At 51.0% G+C, this 17,799-nt stretch overlaps 1 protein-coding gene across 2 annotated transcripts in view; it reads left to right on the forward strand.

Annotated features, from left to right (window-relative positions):
- The window catches only part of Myh11 (myosin heavy chain 11), a 122,261-nt gene that overhangs the window by 36,397 nt on the left and 68,065 nt on the right, over window positions 1-17,799 (forward strand). Inside the window, exons 4-6 of one of the 2 annotated variants that reach the window (XM_045161840.1) lie at window positions 10,793-10,820; window positions 16,093-16,195; window positions 17,703-17,723. In XM_045161840.1, coding sequence (XP_045017775.1) covers window positions 10,793-10,820; window positions 16,093-16,195; window positions 17,703-17,723 — 152 coding nt within the window. The remainder of the gene's footprint in view (window positions 1-10,792; window positions 10,821-16,092; window positions 16,196-17,702; window positions 17,724-17,799) is intronic. The other variant, XM_045161841.1, reaches the window with a different exon arrangement.

Here is a 17,799-nt window from a genome sequence, read left to right on the forward strand (position 1 = left end):
ATGATTGTTGGCCCCCTTTTATAGCTGGTCAAACTGAGGCCCAGCGAAGTAAAGAATTTGCTAAAGGTCAGAGAGTGTCAGGCTGTCTGAACCTGGTTGTATATGACTGTTCAGGCTGGCTTGGTCTAACAGGAGTGCTGAGTCCCCGCACGGTCCCCTGTCCTGTGGAAGGCCCTCTCTCTTACATCTGTGGGCGTTGAAGGCTGAGAGCCCAGAGTTGAGCTCCGCTAATCACATGAGGAGTGTAGGAATGTTCTCAGGCTCCTCCAGAAGAGTCTGTTTGTATTTCCCCCACCCTGCACAGCGTGAGGTGTGAACAGCAGACAAGATTTCATTCTGACCTGTTGACTGGAGCCCTCAGCATGAGTGGAGTTACCTTGTATCAGGACAAGTGCCTTGTCAGCACCCACAGGGCTCTTGGCTGGACCCTCTCCCAGCTTAACATAAGCCTGAGCAGTGGGGGATCCGAGCTGAGTTCTGAGCTTGGCAGCGTCTCACACTGGGTGGGGTCACTAGGTCTGTGGTTAGTAGGCCATGGGGAGGGGAGGCTCATGCTCCCCTGAATCCCCAGAGGCTGCTCTGTAAATGAGGTCAACAGAAGAGGGGTGCTGCTAAGCCTTGGCTCCGTGTTGTGTAAAGCCCGAATCGCCTGGCTTTCAGCAGTGCCCTGCGGGGCCAGTAACAGCTGCTGTGCTTGGCAGGCTGGGGAAACTGAGGCTCTAAACAAGAGATCAGGCCCCAGAAGTGAGTGTGAAGTTGGTGGTGAGTCTCTTCCCTTGGGGGCGGTGTAGTAAACAGTATTTACAGAATGGGAAACTGAGTCCAATGGCTAAGGGACTATCTTAGGCCCTAGGTCTTTTTGTTGCTTGGGGTTTGTTTTGTTTTGTTCTGTTTTTAGAGAAAGAGCGGGCAAGAAAGAGAGACAGAGAGAGGAGAGGTAGAGAATTGGTGCATCAGGGCCTCAGCCACTGCAATTGAACTCCAGATGCTTGTGCCACCTAATGGGCATGTGCAACCTTGCACTTGTCTTGCCTTGTGCATCTGGCTTACGTGGGATCTGGAGAGTAGAACCTGGGTCCTTAGGCTTCACGGGCAAGCTCCTTAACCACTAAGCCATCTCTCCAGCCCCCAGGTTTTTTTTTTTTTTTTTTTTGAGACAGGGTCTTTCTATGTAGTCCAGACTGATTTCAAACTCACGGCATGCCTCCTGCCTCAGCCTTCAGAGTGCTGAGATCACAGGTATGCACCGCCACGCCAAACTTGGCCCTTTGGCTTTAATCTGTTCAGGTGACTGCAACAAAATACCATCAACAGGGATTTATTTTCCAAGGTTCTGGAAACTTGAAGGCCAACCTCAAGGCATATGAAGGTCCGTGGGTCTGGTGGCATTTATTTCCTGGTTCAAAAATGGCATCTTCCTGCCATCCTCACATGGGAGAAGAGGAATAAGCTCCCTCAAGCCTCTGTTATAAGGACACTAATCCTGTTCATGAGCTGTCACCTCCCAAAGGTCCCACCTCCTAGTGCCATCACCTTATGAGACAGGATTTCAAAATATGGACTTAGGGGCTGGAGCATGGCTCAGTTAGTAAGGTACTTGCCACACAAGCATGAGGACCTGAATTCAATCCCCAGCCCTGGGATTACAGGCCAGCCATCACAACTTCTTTCATTTCCGTGGGAGCTGGGGATCTGAACGCACGCCCTCACATTTGCGTGGCAAGTGCTTTACCAACTGAGCCATGGCCCTGGCTTCAACTTAAAAAAACCAAAAATTTAGTCACTAGTACATACTGAGTTGGAAAAGTACGCTTGCTTGGGACACTGGCTCTGGGGCATTCTCACTGGTACTTGGCAACATGTCCCTTGTTCCTTAAGCGTGCACAGTTACGCAAACACCCAGGCTCCCGGGGAATCCGGCCCCCAGCCCTTGGTTGGCCCAGCTGAGTTGACCAAGGGCCTTGAGCCCCTGCCCCATGTGCAATCCAGTTGAGCCATTGCACAGCGCAGAGCACGGCGGCCCAGGAGCCGGGAGCTGTCTGTCACCCTGGAGCCTGCTCCAGACAGGGAGCCAAGGATGCCCTCTTGGGAGGTGGCAGGAACTTAAGTCAGGACCTTAATAGAAGATCCCAAGTGCTTCAGGGGTGGGAGCAGAAAAGGAGGCAGAAGACAGGAAGGAAGGCCTAAGGTTGGAGAGGCCACCAGTGTCTTTCTGTCCCCTTTGTCCCCACAGGGTCTGACTCCTTGGTCTTAGAGAATGCCTCTTGGGGCCCAGTGTAGGCCCACAGTATATTGACTGCTCCCTGCCCATGTCTGCTGGAGAGAAGGGGGAGAATAGCAAGAAGCCCCCAGAGAGCTTGAGAAGGGACTGGGTTTAGGAGCTGTGTGAGTCCCAGCTGCTCAGGCCATTTCCCTGTGCCTTGGTCTCCTCGCTCTGTCTGCTGCAGTTGGCGTGAGAGTCTCTCTAGGCAGGGACCAGAAGCCTAGTGAAGACACCTTAACAGGCATTAGCTGCCACCTGCTTTGGGGACAGGTGGCCAGATGTTGACGTGTTCACATCTGCCTCATGGAGGGCCTGGAACCTTTTGGTGGCCGCCTCCTCGTGGCCCTTTCTGCTGGGTCTGTTTGTCCTCACCAGCCCCAGGGGGTCGGTGTCCCAGCACGGGTATGTGGGCTTGGTCCCCTCCCGGTCCTGGGCTTCCCTGATAGCCTGGCACGGGAAGGAAGGAAGGAAGGAAGGCAGGAAGAGAAGCAGGGAGCCTGGGGCATGTTCTCAGCCCCAGTTCAGCTTTTCTCCTTTTATGGGCAACCTGCAGGCCCTGGGCTGCACAGCCAGGGAGCAGAAGCCGAAATAGCCAGTCTGTGAGACGCTGGGCACTTCTGGAGAGTCAAGCCTGATGGGCCCCATCGGAGAAAGACCTCGCGGCCCTTTGTGCCCCTTTAAACACACTCCTGAGACTCACAAACCCAAGGCCAGGCCCCTTGGCTAGGAGGAGGACAGAGAGAAGCAGGGTTAGGGCTCTGGGCTGGGAAGGTGAGTCACACAAGGCCAGGCACAGACTCCGATCCCGCCACTGTACACCAGGGCAGAAGGGCATTGCTCTGTCCTTCCGATCTCTGAGGGGCTGAATCTCAGGCTCCTGCCTGGGATGCTCTGCCTGGCCCCTCCTGGGACTCTCACACCTCCTTAAGTCGGCTCAGCTGTCACCACAGCCTGGAAACTTCAAGTTCTCGTTGCTCTAGAGAGGCAGGTCTGCCGCACTGTGGCGTGTCCCCATCGTAGCAGGGACCACAGCTGCAGACATTTCTTTGCCCATCTGCCCCCCCCCCTCCACTGGACTGTGAACTGCTCATAGGCAGAGATCCGAGGACCTGGTATAACAAAACTCAGGACTCAGAGGCTTAGGCTAGATGTTGATGGTGCCCACCTGTAATCCGGGCACCTAGAGGCAGAGAAAGGAGGGTTGTGAGCCTAAAGCCTCCTGGGCTACACAGTGAAAAGGCCTTGTCTCAAAAAAAAAAAAAAAACAGCCGGGTGTGGTGGCGCACGCCTTTAATCCCAGCACTCGGGAGGCAGAGGTAGGAGGATCGCCGTGAGTTCAAGGCCACCCTGAGACTACAGAGTTAATTCCAGGTCAGCCTGGACCAGAGTGAGACCCTACCTCGAAAAACCAAAAAAAAAAAAAAAAAAAAACCATAAACAAGGGGCTGGAGACATGACTTAGTGGCTAAGGCGTGCTCGTGTAAAGCCAAAGGACCCAGGTTCATTTCCCCAGGTCCCACATAAGCCAGATGCACAAGGTGGCGCATGCATCTGGAATTCATTTGCAGTGGCTGGAGACCCTGGAACACCCATTCTCTCTCTCTCTCTCTCTGCCTCTTTTTCTCTCAAATAAAATAAAATAAAATAAAATAAATTTTAAAATAATAATTAAAAAGAACAGAAACGAGGCTGGAGAGATGGGTTAGAGGTTAAGGCGCTTGCCTGCGAAGCCTAAGAACCCATGTTTGACTCCCCAGATCCCACACAAGCCAGACGCACAAGAGGACACCTGCCCAAGGTTGTGCATGCACACAATATGGTGCACACATCTAGAGTTCAATTGCAGTGGCTGGAGGCCCTGGCATACCAAATCTCTCTCTCTCTCTCTCTTGCTCACTTGCTATCGTTGTTGCTCTTGCTTTCTCTCATTTAAAAGGCCAATCTGTTGGACTTGCCTCAAAAAAAACATATAAACAGGGCTGGGGAGATGGCTTAGTGATTAAGGTGCTTGCTTGCAAAGCCTAAGGATCCAGATTCAGTTCCCCAGTACCTGTGTAAGCCAGATGTGCAAAGTAGCATAGGCATCTGGAATTCGTTTGCAGTGACTGGAGGCCCTCCCGGTGCCCATTTTCTAGCCCTCCCCTTGCTCTTCCTCCAACAAATACATTAAAAAATTAAATTAAAAAAAAAAACCAGGGGCTGGAGAGATAGCTTAGCAGTTAAAGGTGCTTGCTTACAAGGTCTGCCAGTCCAGGTTCAATTCTCCAGCACTCATATAAAACCAGATGCAAAGCAGCACATACATGTGGGGTTTGTTTGCAGTCGGAAGAGACCACAGTGCAACACCTTCCCACGTACATACACACATGCAAATAAGCAAACATATTCAAATTAAAAAAATAACAAAGCCAAGTGTGGTGGTGCATGCCTTTAATCCCAGAACTTGGGAGGCAGAGTTAGGGGGTGTGAGTTTGAGGCCACCCTGAGACTACATAGTGAATTTATTTGAGAAAGAGAAAAAGGGAGAGAGAGAATGGGCATGCCAGGGCCTCCAGCCACTGCAAACAAACTCCAGATGCATGCACCCCCTTGTGCATCTGGCTTACATGGGTCCTGGAGAATCAAACTGGGACCTTTGGCTTAATAGGCAAACGCCTTAACTGTTAAGACATCTTTCCAGCCCCCTAATCTATATTTTTGATAGACGTTCTTTTTCTAGATAATTCATATATGCAGTCCTCTGTGATTGGCTTCTCTCATTTAGTATGGAGCTTCAAGATTCATCCTTGTAGTAGACATCAGTACTTCGTTCCTTTTCATGGCCAAGTAATATGCCACTGAATGGATATACCACATTTTTATCTATTCATCAGTAAATGAGATTTCTCTTCTTGGCTAGTATGCATAACATAAAACAACACAATTTTTTTTTAACTGATCTGGCAAAGAAAACAGAACCAAACGAAAAACTTTGCATAGCATGTACTTTCTGACCAAAAAAAGTATTGCGAAGTCAACAGGTTAAATAACGATGATGGGGCAGCTAATTGCAACAACAGAGACAGGAGCTAGAGACGGCACAAAGCCGTTATAGACTTAGGAAAAGACTTGGCTTGCTCAAGAGGCTTTTTCTCCATCTGGTAGAAAGTTGTTGTCAGGGATACACAACCCCCCAACAGCCAACATAAACAGCTCCCCATAGAGTTAGACAGTGGACAACTTGTACCACTGTCTGGGGCAGCCCAGCGGGTGCGGTACCGCGGACAGCCCCTGTCTTAGCTGTAGAGAGGTGTGAAGTCAGAGATGGTACTAAGGAGGAGTTGACACATGGGTGACATTTCAAGAATGGCTTAGGGGCCAGAGAGATGGCACAGCACTTGAGGCACTTGCCTAACGACTTGGGTTCAGTTTCCCCAGTGCCCGCGTAAAGTGGCACATGCCTCTGGAGTTCATTTGCAGCAGCGGAGGCCCTAGTATGCCCATTCTATCTGCTTCTCTTCTCCCTCTGCTTGCAAATAGGTAAGAATTTTTTTTTAAAAGAATAGATTAGGCTTTGTATCCATAGAATTACAAATAGGTCTTCAAACAACTTGTTCATGAATGTCCACAACAGGACTAGGGAAGCTACCCAGACGTCCCTCCACAGATGAGTGGATTAACAAAATGTGGGCTGTCATACAATGGAGTAGTATTCATATGAAAAGGAAGGAAAAAAATAAAAAAAAAAAAAGAAAGAAAAGGAAGGAGATGTTGATACAGTATGGGTAGACCCTTGCCCAAAGGAAGCCAGGCAGAAACGCAGGCATGTTATGTGGCTCTACTTAGGTGAACTATCTAGAACAGGTCAGTGCATGGGCACAGAACACAGATTGGGGCTCACAGGGCTAACTGGGGGCAACTGATGCAGAGTGATGGCCCTAATGGCTATAGATTTTAAAAATATTTTATTTTTATTTATTTATTTGAGAGAGGGAGAGAGAGAGAGAGAGATTGAGAGAGAGGGAGAGAATGACCGTGCCAGGGCCTCCAGCCACTGCAAACGATCTTCAGACGCATGCGCCACCTTGTGCATCTGGCTAACGTGGGTCCTCGGGAATCGAACCAAGGTCCTCTGGCTTTGCAGGGAAGTGCCTTAATCACTAAGCCATTTCTCCAGCCCTGGCTATAGTATTTTATTTGAGGGTGGCAGAGTGCTCTTGAATGTCCCAATCACCCCCAAATCACTTGCTTTGAGCTGACTAATGAAAGTTGTGTGGATTTTCCTTCCAAGAGTGAAGGACTTGGGCAGACCTTGCACTCTCATGGAAGAGCCTGCGGAGGCTCTGGGAGGAAACAGGAAACGGGACTGTGGAGGCTTCAGGCATGAGGGTCAGGGGTCAGGTTGGCAGTTGTGCTCATGGAGCCCTCTTTTTCCCACGCTAGCATTTCCGATGGGAACATCCAGGGTCGGAGGGCTGCCAGTGGCCCACAGCTTGGAGCCTGCTCCTTCTCCTGGGGGGCCTGGGAGTCTCTGACCCTATAAATCTCTCCTGCCCTGAGCCCAGCCCTCGCCAGGCTGCTGGGAAAGCCTGGCTCCCTCCCCAAGGCAGATGGAAGAAGATAGACCATGATCTGCCAGAGCCAAAGTCCTTCCTTAAAATAGGAGGGGTTGTCGGGACTACTGGGACATTCTTGTCCAGGTTCTGGTCACAGGGAGTGGGTTCATCCGTGTGTGCTAAGCTTTTTGAGACAGATCTTGTTACGGAGCCCAAGCTGATGTTGAACTTGTGACCTCCTGCCTCAGCTTCCCCAGTGCGGGGATCATTGGCATGTGCAATTACACCTGACTTACTTGGTGTGGTGTGGTGTGTATGTGTGTGTGTTTGTACATGCACGTATGTGGACACCTGAGGTTGAAATTGGGGGTCTTTCTCAGTTGTTATACACACTGTTTTTTGAGACGAGCTCTCCCGCTGAACCTGGAATTTCCTAGCTAGCCAGTGAGCCCCCGGGATTAGTGCTAGGCTTACAGTCACGTGCCACCACACCCAGCGTTTTACAAGGGAGGTGAGGATCTGAACTCGGGTCTTCATGCTTGTGTGGCAAGCACTTTACTGACTGAGCCATCTTCCCAGACTGAGACTTAATATCTCTTGAAGATTGTCCTATGTTTAACCATAAAATTCTATGTTCCTTTCGCGATTTCTCCCTCTTTCCCTCTCCCTAATTCTGGGGATAGAACCCAGGGCTTCAGACATACTAGACAAGTGCTCTGCCCCTGAGCCACACCCCAGCCCTGCCTCATTCTTTTTTTGTTTGTTTGTTTATTTTTATTTATTTGAGAGTGACAGACAGAGAGAAAAAGAGGCAGAGAGAGAGAGAGAGAGAATGAGCACACCAGGGCTTCCAGCCACTGCAAACTCCAGACACATGCGCCCCCTTGTGCATCTGGCTTACATGGGTACGGGGGAGTTGAGCCTTGAACCGGGGTCCTTAGACTTCACAGGCAAGTGTTTAACCCTTAAGCCATCTCTCCAGCCCTTATTTATTTATTTATTTATTTTTGAGGTAGGGTCTCACTGTAGCCCAGGCTGACCTGGAATTCACGCTGTAGTCTCAGGGTGGCCTTGAACTCACGGCGATCCTCCCACCTCTGCCTCCCGAGTGCTGGGATTAAAGCCGTGCGCCACCACGCCCGGCTTCATTTACTTTTTAAAAGTAATTTGTTTATGTATTGAGAGAGAGAAAGGCACACAAAGAATGGGCATACCAGAGCCTCCAGCCACTGCAAATAAATGCATGGGCCACCTTGTACATGCAGTTTTACATGGGTCCTGGGGAATCGAACTTGGACCCTGTGGCTTTGCAGGTTCAGTGCCTTAACCACTAAGCTATCTCTCCAGCCCCTGTGTTGTTCTTTTTAATGGCTACCTGATATACCATGACATGTGGTACCAAGCTTTGTGCCAAAACAAAATGATTCGTGATTCAAACATGTGCCAGGGCCAGTGTGCCTGGTGGCAGGGCTGCTTGGATGACTTGCTTTTTGTCACTTGCTATCGCCAGTCACAACCTGTGTGCGCACCTCTGCGCAGGATGGTGTCCTTGTGCATTCCGGACAGCTATGGGCACCTTCCAGGCGTCCTGTGGGGGGGGGGGGTTGGGGATGAAGGTCCCATGTAATCGGCAGCTTGATTGGAGGTCAGGACTGTATGACTGTGTGGCTCTGCCTTCTGCAGGACCTCCAAGGCCCTCAACTGGGGGTGAGGTGGCACCCTCCACCCTGCACCCACTGATGCAGCCCTTGCAGGCAGCTGACCAAGCGTCTGCCGTGGCATGGCAAAAGGAAGAGTGAGGAAGAGGGAGAAATTGTTTGCATTTTTGTCCTGAGGATTTGGTTCACGCAGCCACGAGGTTGCCCATCTGTCAGCTGAGGGGAACGAGAGAATGGGCTGCAGCTAGGCACCAGATTCACCAGGCTTGCCCAGGTCTCCCCTCCAGCTTGCCCTGAGTAGCCCAGATGTGAACCTCCCTTACCTCACGGCTGCTCTCTCGGTCCCCAGGGATACACAGATGTCCTATCCTCACTTCCAGCTCTCTTCCTACCTCCCAAGTCATCTGTCTCTTACCATCCTTTCACCCTCTTATTTATTAATCCACCCACCACTTTCCCTATATCCATTCTCTCATCATCTCTTCAAGCCTCATACCTATAAATCTATCTATTCATCTTCCTGTGTGTTCATCCAATCCCCATCCATCCATGCATCTACCTATCCAACCATGAATCCATCTGTGGTCATCCATCCATTTTTTTTTTTAAATTTTTTATTTATTTGAGAGCGACAGACACAGAGAGAAAGACAGATAGAGGGAGAGAGAGAGAATGGGCGGCGCCAGAGCTTCCAGCCTCTGCAAACGAACTCCAGACGCGTGCGCCCCCTTGTGCATCTGGCTAACGTGGGACCTGGGGAACCGAGCCTCGAACCGGGGTCCTTAGGCTTCACAGGCAAGCGCTTAACCGCTACGCCATCTCTCCAGCCCATCCATCCATTCTTGTATCCATCCTCCCACCCATCCATCCATCCAGGCCCCTGTCCATAAGTCCTTCCACTGCATTCTCACCCACTGACTCAGCCACCCATCCTCTTATCCATAAATTTACATCTTTTCATCCATCCATCCATCTTTCCATTATTCTCTTTTTCATGTTTCCATCCTTCTGCCTTCCCACCCATCCCATCATCTATCCAGATTCATCCATCCATGTTTCCACCCACCCATCAATCCATGCATCCATTTATTTTTCCATCCTTCCATTATCCATATTTATCCACCTACCAGCCCATCCATCCTCTAACTTATCCATCCACTCACCAATTATTATGGCGTACCTACTGCCTACAGTGAGCAGCTAGGAGGGACTCAGTGCCGCAGTGGGGTTTGTGATCCGGGGAGCGCATGGAGACATGCTGTCTTCGACATTGCCTTTCAGTAAATGTGACACTGGCGTCTCTGTTGATTGAGATACTGGGGGTTAAAGGTGTCAGGCACTGTCCCCATGCCCCTTGTGATTGGGAGGAGCTTGTGGGCCACTTTAAGGGGGGGGGGGTCAGTGGTGTTGGCTTGACCTTCTGCATTTGGTGGGAGAGTCCCTGGTGCTAAGCAACAGACACAACCTGGTCTTACAGAGGAGAGGGACTTATGGGAGAATGTCAGGGGCTTGCAGATGGGGGAGCTGGCATCAGAATGACAGAGACCAGGGCTGCCTGGCTCCGACATCTGCTGTGCTTCCCCACTACGGATGGAACAGAGAATTTTAATCAGAGAATCTGGATGACACAGGCCGGCACACGTTTTCACCTCTTCTCTGGAGACCAAGGGAGCCACCCAAAATCTGTACAAAGTGGCAGGAGTGAGGGGGTGGTGGTGAAAGAACCTGGGGGCACTGGGGAGAGGGCTCAGTGGTCAAAGGCACGTGCTTCCAAAGCTTGCTGGCCCCATGTTCAATTCCCCAGCACCAGGTAAAACCAGAGACGAAAAGTGGCACAGATGTCTGGCAGCCATTTAGTGCCCATAAACACACAAAAAGTAAAGTGGTTTTTTTATTTTTTTTAATGAAGACCCTGGAATGCTCTTCCTAAGAGACAGACCAGAGATGTCTGGCAAACCACATTACACCTCAGAGGACTGAGGCAGAAAGCGTGTGAGCCTTTGCCCAGGCCTCGACATAGGGTGGCGGCCATGTAGGCACAAATTCTGTCTGCACTGAAGTCTGTGTTCTGCCCACAACCTAACTGGGGCAGGGGAGTGTTGGTAAATCCCTTCTCAGCTGGTGGCTGGAGGTTTGCAGCCTCCTCCTGGGGCTGCCTTGTGGCCACCACAGCAATCCTTATGGCCTGGCCACCTATGTCCTGGGAAATGATCCCAGCTGTCTTTGCACCCCCAGTGTGGCCGGCGTGTGGGGGTTTGAGGACGGGGGACCCGGAGGGGCCAGGTGCACACCCTCAGCTCAGAGCTTAATCCAAGTCACTGTCTTTCTCTCTGCAGATCGTGAGGACCAGTCCATTCTCTGCACGTAAGTGGATCTGCTCGGCCTCCCTTGTTCTTCAGTCAAAGGATCCCGAGGGAGGGGAACCTGCGATTGCCCTGTGCCAAGTGCCTGACCCAGAGAACATGCGACAAGTGTTTTTGAGTGGAGGGCGGGCACACTTGAGCTCTTAAGGATATATACATAAATGTATTAGTTTTTCAAGGTAAGGTCTCACTCTAGTCCAGGCTGACCTGGAATTCACTATGTAGTCTCAGGGTGGCCTTGAACTCACGGGGATCCTACCTCTGCCTCCCAAGTGCTGGGATTAAAGGCGTGCGACACCATACCCAGCCTCTTAAGGATATTTGATCGCATTTACTCTTGGGGCCGGAGCCACTTTCTCTCCTTCCAGAAGTGCTTTAGCAGCTGGGCCCCCAAACATTCCTTATAGCATGTCCCAAGTTCAGAAAGACAGATTCAGGCTGAGTGCCAGATGTCTGGTAGGCATGGAGGTCGGGGCAGTGGGCAGGTGAGATTCATGAGAATCACAGAGGGTGACTGTAGTGCTTACCTTCTCATGGCAGGAACATACCACAAGCAAGTTACGAAAGGGTTCATTCAGGCTTTCGGTTTTGAGAGGGAGTTGCATCATGGTGGAGGAAGCATGGCAGAGCAGACAGCTGGGGCACCCCATCTTTATACCGCAGCAACAGGGAGGGAGCCCCAAGAGGGAGCTGGCAAAGAACACCCAGTAGGGCTGGACCAGTGAACCTCAAGGATCTGCCCCCAGTGACACACCTCCTCCAGCGAGGCTCCCCCTCCCAGAGGACCCCCCACCCACCCGGCTGGGGGGTTGAGCGCGAAGCTCACTCACAAGCCCCTGAGGCTGGGGCGACGCTTCCCTTTCAAACCACCACAGTGGCGGATGCCAGACAGACCCCGAGAGACACTGGGTGATGTCGACAATGAATGATGAGTTTGGGGTTGATAAGAGATAAAATAATGGGGGAATAGTACAACCAGGGGATTGTTAATCTGGGGAGAAGCCGCAGGTCTGGCAGGAAGAAAGAGGGCTCTCGGAGGGCAGAGGAGACCAGCTGCATGTGGCGTGTACATCAGTGACAGCGCCAGCTAAAGTACACCCCTAGCCAGAGCACACAGCCCTCAGCCCGTCGTGAGGATTTGTCCACCTGCTGATTGCACGTATTTAGAAAAAGTCAGTTCATCTGTACTGAGCCTCTGCAGACCTTTTCTGGTTACTGGTCCCCAAACAATGCGCATGGAGCAGTTTATAAGCGTTTACACAATGTCAATGTTATAAGCCATCTAGAGATGATTTATAGTGCATAGGAGGGTGTGTGGAGGGTCTATGCAAATGCCAAACCATTGTCTGTGAGGGACTTGGGAACCCACAGATGTGGGGTCTCACAGGAGTGGCATCGTGGAGCCTGTTGCCACGGGAACCGTGGTAGGGTCTGTCGACTTGTCCACATTGGCTGGGTGGAGAAGGGATCAGGAAGGGGAAGGGTCAAGTGGGAGCAGAATTCCCATCTTCCAGGGTGGAAACTGATACTTGATGTGTAACATTGTCCAGAACTAGTGATTGCCGGGCATGGGGACACACCTCTATAATTCCAGCATTCAGGGGGTGGAGGCATGAGGGGTAAGAAGTTCGAGGCCATCCTCAGCTGCATGGGGAATTTGAGGCCTGCCTGGGCTACAGGAGACCCTATCTCAAACATAAAACAGACCTAGTGACATGTGTGTGCTTTGCTAGGAGACAGACAGAAGGCTGTCAATCAAAAGCCATTTTCCGAGTTTTTTTCTGCCCAGGCTCCAGGGCCACCTGTGCGCATCCCTCAGATTAAGGTTGCTTCATTTCAGCCAGGGGGTGCTGAGAACCTATGCACCAGACAAAGGACAAGCCACTGGGTAGCAGCCAGGAGAAGCCAGGCAGGGGACTCTGTGGACAAGGGGAAGCTCTACGTGTCTCGTGTATTCCCTCAATGAACCCTCACAACAGTCACACGAGGTTAAGCAGTTTACTTATGCTTGTTTTATAGATAAGGAATGGAAGCACAGGAGGTTAAACAGCTTGCCTGATGTCACGCAGGTAACTTGCTGAATAGGGACCCTGCCAGGTAGTGCTGAAGGGGGAGGAAGGCATTGAAGTAGGAATAATGTTTAAAATAGGGGCAGTGTGTAACTGGGCGTTGCAGGATGCGTAGGAGTTGGACGTCACTCGGATCAGAGGGCACGGTCGTCAGGCAGCAGAAGTGGGCATTAGGAAGTGCTCTGATTCAGAGGTAATTTGACCTTCTTGCCAAGGGCAGACAGGAAGCTGCAATGGATTTCGAGACAGAGTTCACCGTGGGGAGCTACGAATACCCTACAATATGCAAAATGAAAACACAGACTTGTGAAACTATGAAAAACTATGATTAGACCACTGGGCCAAGCTCAAGGCCCTCCTTGGGGTGTCACCTCACAGTATGCAGGTGACACACACACCTGAAACCGGAACTGTGTTGTGGGGGGGGCGTGCCGCCTAAACTGTTATCCGCTGGGGCAGGCGCAAGGGAGAAAGCTTGGCTGGCTATGGGGTCATGGCAGGCCCAGGACATCCCATCTGGCCACAGCCAGGTCCTCCAGGAAAGGGGACCTGAGCGCAAGCTCCTCAGAGCGGGGATGGGCCCAGTACAGCATCCTCATCCAGGTCCAAGGGTCAGCAAGCGAAGACATGCCTGCCAACCTTCAGATTCCTGGCATCCTGGGCATTTGAGACATTTTCTTTGGCAAGACCTCCTAGGACAATTTATTTTTGTCAGTGAGACTTGGGAAGTAGTTGAGCTTAGCAGGCCATAGGGGGAGGGGGTGACAGGTTCCCAAAGGACCGCTGTTGTCAGAGGGGCTTGGGGCAGAGGCTTAAGGTCTGGTGGGAAAAGCAGGCAAAGTGAAGGCGGCTTGCAGCAGCAATGCGGCGTCTGGTGAGCTGGTGTGAGCAGTACGTGCCATGAGTTGGTGTGGACACACCTCTCTTCTGTCACGTATCTTGAGCTCAGGGTCCCCCCCAGACATGGTTCCCTGTACTTGGAATTGTCTCCCCTTTCCTCTCGCTCTTACCAAAATGCACTTGTCTGCAGCGTATAAGGGAAGCTACCAAGTATTTTGCCATGAGCCCAGTTAAGCTGATGGTACTGTGGTGTCAATGACTGAAGTTTAGATCCGGCTTCAGAGTGCCAGGGTCCTTTGGGCAAGTGAAGGCCCCTGGAGAATTCTCTGGGCCTTCAGGACCACGCCTCTTCTCCCTTAGCCCCGTGAAAGGTCGACGCAGAGCACAGGCATTGTGTTTACACGGGGTCGCTCCTTCTCAGTGTTCTGTCCGCGGGAGAGCAGGGGCCACTGTGACCTGGAGTAATTTACTTCAACCTCTCCAAGCCTCAGTTTCCTCAGGAAGGCAACTAGAATAATCCTTTGGTGGCTGGGAGGGTTATGAGAAAATGTGTGAGCCCAGACCAGCAGAGAGCAGGCAGAGAACATAAATCTCGTCCTTCTGTGTCTAGAGAAGAGGGGAAGCTACCAGGTCTCTCTCTCTCTCTCTCTCTCTCTTTTTAAAATAAGGTCTCACTCTAGCCAAGGCTGACCCTCTGTAGTCCAAGCTGAACTTGAACTCATGACTATACTACCTCAGCCTCCCAAGTGCTGAGAATCCAGGCGTGCACCACCAAGCCTGGCTCAAGGAATTCTTTTCAAGACCTAAAAAGAAGAAAGAAAGAACAAGAAAAGAAAGAAAGAAAATTAAGTCTCTCAATATCTTTAAATTTTTTTGTTTATTTTTATTTATTTATTTGAGAGCAACAGAGAGAGAAAGAGGGAGAGAGGGGGCAGAGGAAGAGGGAGAAAATGGGTGCGCCAGGGCCTCCAGCCACTGCAAACGAACCCAGATGCGTGCGCCCCCTTGTGCATCTGGCTAATGTGGGTCCTGGGGAATCGAGCCTCGAACCGGGGTCCTGAGGCTTCACAGGCAAGCTCTTAACCAGTAAGCCATCTCTCCAACCCTTTCAATGTCTTAAGCTGTGAAGTGAGCTTAGAAAATGAAAGTGTTCAGGTAAAGAAAGGAAAAACAAAAAACATCACAAGAAAAGGTGAAGCAGGCTGGAATCCTTTTCTCTCACTCGACATGGGAAACTTGGGGAGCTAGAGACTGTTCTGGAGCCCTTGGCTAGAACAGTCGCCCTGCAGAGAGCTCTGGTGGCCAAGAAAGCCCCTATGGTCAGACAGCAGCCCCTCCTGTTCTGGGAGGCTCATCTGATGAGACATGGTGTCCTGCGAAGGGAAGCTGTCGGCCATGTCCACTTACCATGAATTACTTCAGGGAGCTCCTCTCACACTTGGTTGAGACCATCAGCCTGATAATCAGGGGCATTCTGCACACAGTGGCGGGAAGACCCAGCATCTACTGGGAGAGCTCTTCTCTTGCTTTAAGCGGACCTTCTGGAATTTTTACCTGAGGTCCTGCTTATGTAAGAGGCACCCAGAGCCTTCCTTTTGTAACTCTCTTGTCTGATCTTTCTGGGTCTGACAAACGTCTTTATTTATTTTTATTTTTTTGCCTTAAATATGTGAACTTTAGTTTTTGTTAATATCAGACTTTTCTAGATATCAGAGCATTGAAATTTGGTTTATCCAAAGTCCATGATATTTGGCTATCAATAAGCAAAACTATTCAGCTGAATCAATAAGTAGTAATAGAATGTAAAAGAAAATAAAAACACTTGGATCTTATGTTTCATTTGCTTGACATTATCTTTGGCTAGTTAGATCAGTGAAAAAAAACATTGAAAATCATCTGAAGTTTTTCTTAATGTATTATTTTTCTCTTGAAAAAGTTGAAGGCAGGGGTAATTTTAATTTATTTACTTTGTTAAAAAAACTTTTATTAGCATTTTCCATGATTATAAAAAAAATCCCATGGTAATTCCCTCCCTCTCCCCCCCCCCCCACACACACACAAACGTCTTTCAAACAGAGTTCTAAGGGACTGAGGCCTGACCATTTGTGGAAAAATTCAAGTTTCCTTCCCCTCTTCACCTGAAACCTTTCTCTTGCCCTCGGGAGTCGTGGAGTGGACTCTCGGACCCGGATCTGCTGGAGTTTAAGACCCAGCTCGGCCCCAACAGCGAGCGACACCCTTTCCTATAGCCTCAGTCTCCCCACCTGCAGCAGCAGTGATGACTGTGGTGATCTGCCTGGCTCCCAGCTCGCAGAACACCCGTGAGAGACAGTGCCCTCAGGTCAGCAGTCTCGTGTCTTTCAGAGGTGAGTCTGGAGCCGGCAAAACAGAGAACACGAAGAAAGTCATCCAGTACCTGGCTGTGGTGGCCTCCTCCCACAAAGGCAAGAAGGATACCAGTATCACGGTGAGTGGCCAAAGCCGGACCTTAGTGAACGGGGCCCCGCCTGGCACCCGACTGAGTTCTCACAGGTCACTGGAGGGAGAATTTGAGGCCCGTATCCACCGGCTGCCTCAGTGGGCCCCTGGGTATCAGTTCCCCCAGTGGAGCTGGCTGAGGCTGGGCTCTCTCAGTCAGTGTTTCTCAGCGAGAGGCCACGTTGTTACTGGGACCGGATTCCCTGCCACGGGCCCTGTCCTATGGACTATAGATGCTCAGCACCGTCCCTGGATTCCTCTAGATGCCACCCTGTGTGTCCCCTCCAGCTGGGATAAGTGACTATGTCAAAGACGTCCCAGGAGTGGGAATCGGTCACCCTCAAGTTGAAACAGCCCCTTTTAATGGCTCCCCAAAGAATGCCTAGGAGAGAGGCACACTTGGGCTTCCCTTGTTCCCCATGTCCCTGTCCCCCAGGGGATGTGGATGCTGGGGTCCCTCAGCTCGAGGTACTGGACCACTATTGGCTGATCCCCTGCTGTGAGCTAGATACCATTAAGTGAAGCCCAGAGTATGGGGACATGGTCACATCGACCTGAGTCACTAAACGAATGGGAGAGGGCCACCAAATAGTCCTGCTTACCCTTCGCCTTCACCGTAACCCAGTGGGGGTGGTAAAGGCTTGCAGGGAAAAGATGAAGAAGTTTCTAGAATTTTCATCCCACCCTTTCCATTGCCTCCTCTGCCCATTTGTCCCAGGGGAGGGAACAAGTGATGGAACCCTAGGTCCCGCCAGCACCTCTTTGTGGACTTTGGGACAGAGCGATGGTAGAAAGATGATGTCACCATTTCTGCCCTTTGCCATTCCGGGACCTTGCTTCCAGCCCTTGGGGGTGACCCGAGAGCCACCACAGTGGCCAGCAAGTCTGGAGCTCTCAGACAATTGGCGCAGATCTCAGCCAGAGTTTTTTGGAACCTTCTTCTTTCCCCAAACAAGTCCAGGACCCATGGCCAGTGTGTCAGAGCCAGTGTTTAGGGACCTTTGTGGCCCAAGTTTACATGGTAGTAAGCGTAAGTCTTCTTACTGCCTTGCCTTTTCCTACTCAGAGAAATGACACCTGTCCTTACGAGGATTCATCTTTGCCAAGGGCTCAGCACTTTCCCTCTGCATACAAAGGCCTCCCTGTGCCATGATTTTATCAGTGACTGTTTTCTGGGACACCCTACTGCCCTCCACAGGCCTGTGGTCCCAGCATTTGGGTGGGAGGCTGAGGTAGCAGGATCACTGGTTCGAGGTCAACCTGCCGATACGGTGAGATTCTGTCTCAAAAGGAGGAAAGAAGGAAAGGAAGGAAGGGTGAAAAAGAAAAGAAAAAGGGAAAAGAGAGGGGAGAGAGTGATAACAGAGCTGTGGGGAAAGGGGTATCAGCCTTGCTTTCCTGGGTCCAGTGGTGGGCGTTGGGCCCACGGACCCCAGGCCAGTTGGATGTGACCCCTGTGACTGACATTTGTTTCATACTGTGTTGTTTGACCGCAGCAAGGCCCATCTTTTGCTTACGTGAGTAACAGAGTTTTGCTGGTGTGACGGGAGGCACGGAGTGGATTTAGACTTGCATGCTTCTCTTGCACCCACG

The sequence above is a fragment of the Jaculus jaculus genome, chromosome 11 (genome assembly GCF_020740685.1).
Source record: "Jaculus jaculus isolate mJacJac1 chromosome 11, mJacJac1.mat.Y.cur, whole genome shotgun sequence".
NCBI classification, from domain to species: Eukaryota; Metazoa; Chordata; class Mammalia; order Rodentia; family Dipodidae; genus Jaculus; species Jaculus jaculus.